The sequence below is a fragment of the Pteropus vampyrus genome, unplaced genomic scaffold (genome assembly GCF_000151845.1).
Source record: "Pteropus vampyrus isolate Shadow unplaced genomic scaffold, Pvam_2.0 Scaffold17, whole genome shotgun sequence".
Taxonomy (NCBI): domain Eukaryota; kingdom Metazoa; phylum Chordata; class Mammalia; order Chiroptera; family Pteropodidae; genus Pteropus; species Pteropus vampyrus.
In genome coordinates this window covers 4,882,974-4,886,800 of record NW_011888798.1, presented here as the reverse complement: position 1 = coordinate 4,886,800, position 3,827 = coordinate 4,882,974, and the positions used below count along the sequence as shown (strand labels likewise).

The following is a 3,827-nucleotide window of genomic DNA, read 5'->3' as shown; positions in this document are numbered from 1 at the left end:
GTCAAAAGTAATTTCAAATTCCAAAAGCTATCAGATAGAGACAATCATTTTAACTAGATGAGTCATAAGGGAAGCTATTGTATGAGGAGTAAAAACTTCAGAGAAGATTATATAAAATTGAGAACTGTTCAATTGCTTTTATTATCCAGTCTCTTTTCTCTTTCTAAAAATGTTTTTTTTTGTGTAATGATTAGAAGGCATGACAAAATCCATTGCGTGGTAGTAAACTGTTTAATGGGTCAGTAATAACAAGTTTCTCCTGTTTTGAGTAATTCACTGACAATAAAATAATTGTGGAACAGTTCAATTGTGGGAACAGCATTGATCATCCAGAAACCTAAATGTTGAGCACAACTATACAATTGTTAAGTTAGTTGGATACAGGATGTGCTGGCTGGAAAATTACTGCTTGGCTATCGCCCATGAGAACATAGGCTATCACCCATGGGAACATAACGCTCTAACAATAAGCTTTCTGCTTCTGTACCCGCCGCTTGTACAACCCACCTGTGGGTTGACAGTTAGTAAAAAGAAGGAAAATGGACTTGTGTATTCAAACAGGATGAAGAATGGAGTTTAGGGCTTAAAAACCCTGTACCTCTACATTTCAGGGCTGCTTAATTTGGGCTGTGCATACCCCTGGCAGACCCAGCTGGCTGAATAAAGAGTGTGTTTCCTATAATTCATTAATTTCTGGTGGTCTATGTGTCTATTGGGGGTTGGCAACTACAACAAGGCTAGACTTTTCTGCTTTACTTTCAAAAATTTCTAACTCATATTTAAATTTTTTTATAGACTTACAGTACTTAAAAAATGTAGATAAATGTCGATAGGGTTCAATGCTAAAAGTTGAATTACATTTATATAGAATAAATGAAAGGAACAAATGCTACTATATGTATCAGTATGTGAACTAAAAGATTCTAGTTTCCAGAGAGAAGCAAATGAAATGAAAAGTGGAATACCACAGAGATCGCCTTCATCAGACCCATCGGGACAATCCTTTCTCCCATTGCAGAGTTTCTCTGGCTGCAGGCAGACTGAAGTGTCATTAGCACAAGGGTACTTGGGTGGTCCACACAAGAAACTGTCACAGTCATCTTCATCCGACTGATCTTCACAATCTATATCTCCATCACATACCCACGCTTTGTTAATGCATCTCCCTTAAGAAAATAGAAACAGCATGCATTAGATTTTTGTAATTAAGTCATTGTAATAATGAGTGGTCATTATTGCCTTCAGTCAGAGACAGAACTACTTGCTATTCACAAAAAAAAATCTATTAGCTGTTAGTTTGACAGTTTATTTTCTTGATATTTTAATAGTTTTCTTTTGTTGTTAAAGTGGTAAAGTGACTCAGTATAAAAAAATCGATGTTTTGTTTAGTTTCAAGATATCGGTTTACCCTATTAAAAAATTCTGTGACTAATTGAAAGTTTAATTACAGCATTTTTAAAAACAAACTTTAAAGGTATGTTTGTATATGAGTCCCTTTTAGAGTCCCATTCTTAGGCAAATGCTTTCAGTGTCTGCGGAGCTATAGATTTAAGTAAATGCTTTACTTTGACAGGAGAAGACATCCTTTTATTTACATTTATAACCTTAAAATTTCAGCTCCTCACACCCAGGACTATGTACATGCTCTTTCATAAAAGAATATAATATATTATTAAACATCTTGGTAGCTAAGGTATATACAGATAGAATTTTTAGAAATGGGTTTTTCTTTATTAATTTTGAAAGAAAAAAATGATTATTGTTTAGCCAGCAGCATCAAAAGTGACAATGTGAAATGCATAGAAAGCAATGGTCATTGTCTACATAAACCTTGTTTTCACTGAAAAGTACTCATCCTTTCCATATTGTTGTATTTTTCCTCTAATTCATTACATTTTCTTGATTACACAATGTTAAGGTGTAAAGTAAATAAAAAGTTTACCTTAAGATAAATACTAGTTATTGGCTGACTATATGCCAATATCTCATAAAATGAGTAGAGCAAATGAAAAGGAAATGAAAAATATTAGATTGTATATGTCCAAGAGTCATTATGTATAAATACTTTCTTCAATCTTAAAGGCTACTAAATTTTAAAATAAAATATTAGTGAAGAGATGTTTCATTTATGAAAATATATTAATAATTTTCCATACTATTATAAGTCAAATAAGAAAAAAATACAAATGATCAGTTCCATAATTAATATAAATGCATTTGATAATATTCAACTCTAATTATTGATCAAAGTACTCTTAAAATAAGAATGGATGGATATTTCACTAATAAATTTGGTATAAATGGAGAAACTATATATTTTTGCTTTAACATCATAAATAAAACTAATAATTTTATATTGTTCTGGAAATATGATCTAATGCAACTAAGCAATTACAAGAAATGAAGTATAAAATTAGAAGAGTAGAATAACATGTCATTAATATAGTCATATAATTATGAAATCAATAAAAACTTCATAAGGACTATAAAAAATTAAGAATTCAAAAAATAGGTAGCTAGTTTTAAAAATTATACAAAAATAAACAAATTTGATATATACGAAAAAATATAGTAGAAGAAAAGACCAACTAAAAAAGCTAACATAAAACAAAGTATTTTGTGTTGAACTACACAAGAACTATAGAGAATTTATATGATGAAAATTAAAAACTCTACGAAGAAACCCAAAAGAGGTCTTGCTTGAAGATATAGTTTGGTCTTGAAGAGAAAGGTTTATCACTGTAAAGATATTATTTTTCCTCAAATTAATACAATCTCAAATAAAATAGTAATAATATTATTGCAATCCTGATTCTAAATAAAAAAATAATAAAACTACAGATATCATTAAGAATTTAAAAAATGTAGCAGAAGATTGATTAGTAGAAAATGTAAAACTGAAAAGTCACTTGCAAAAGAATGAAACTAGGTTGTTGTCTATTATCATACACCAAGATTAACTCAAAATGGATTAAAGACCTGCATATAAGACCTGAAACAATACAATACATAGAAGAAAACATAGGAATCAAACTCAAGGGCCTTGGACTTAAAGAAGATTTTATGGATTTGACATCAAAGGCAAAAGAAGTAAAAGCTAAAATAAATGAATGGGACTACATCAAACTAAAAGCTTCTGAACAGCAAAAGAAACTGTCAACAAGGTAAAGAGACAATCATCTGAATGGGAAAATATATTTGCAAGCAATTCCTCTGGTAAGGGTCTAATATTCAAAATATATAAAGAACTCATACAACTCAGTAACAACATGAAAGCAAACAATCCAATCAAAAAATGGGCAGAAGACCTGAACAGACACTTCTCCCAAGATATACAAATGGCCAACAAACATGAAAAGATGCTCAACATCGCTAGCCATTAGAGAAATGCAAATCAGAACCACAATGAGATACCATCTCACGCTTGTTAGAATACCTGTTATCAATAGGACAAGTAATAACAAATGTTGGGGAGGATATGGAGCAAAGGGAACCCTCATACACTGCTGGTGGGACTGCAAATTGGTACAGCCACTATAGAAAACAGTATAGAGATTTCTCAAAAAACTAAAAATTGATCTACCATATGATCCAGCAATCCCTCTACTGGGTATTTACGAAATACTGCCTTTTGCGACAACATGGATGGACCTCAATATAGTCATGCTAAGTGAAGTAAACCAGACAGAAAAAGTTGAAAATCACATGATATCACTTATAAGTGGGATATAAACCTAAAAGCAATGAACGAACAGGACAAACAAACAGAGACTCACGGACCTGGACAACAGACTCGTGGTTACCAGAGGGTAGAAGGTAAGGGGAGC

The 3,827-nt window shown here is 31.6% G+C and overlaps 1 protein-coding gene across 1 annotated transcript in view; it reads right to left on the bottom strand.

Moving 5' to 3' along the window:
• LRP1B (LDL receptor related protein 1B) overlaps positions 1-3,827 on the bottom strand; it is a 1,708,438-nt gene that overhangs the window by 605,007 nt on the left and 1,099,604 nt on the right. The window contains exon 22 of the mRNA XM_011354519.1: positions 966-1,166. Within this exon, the coding sequence (XP_011352821.1) occupies positions 966-1,166 (201 nt within the window). The remainder of the gene's footprint in view (positions 1-965; positions 1,167-3,827) is intronic.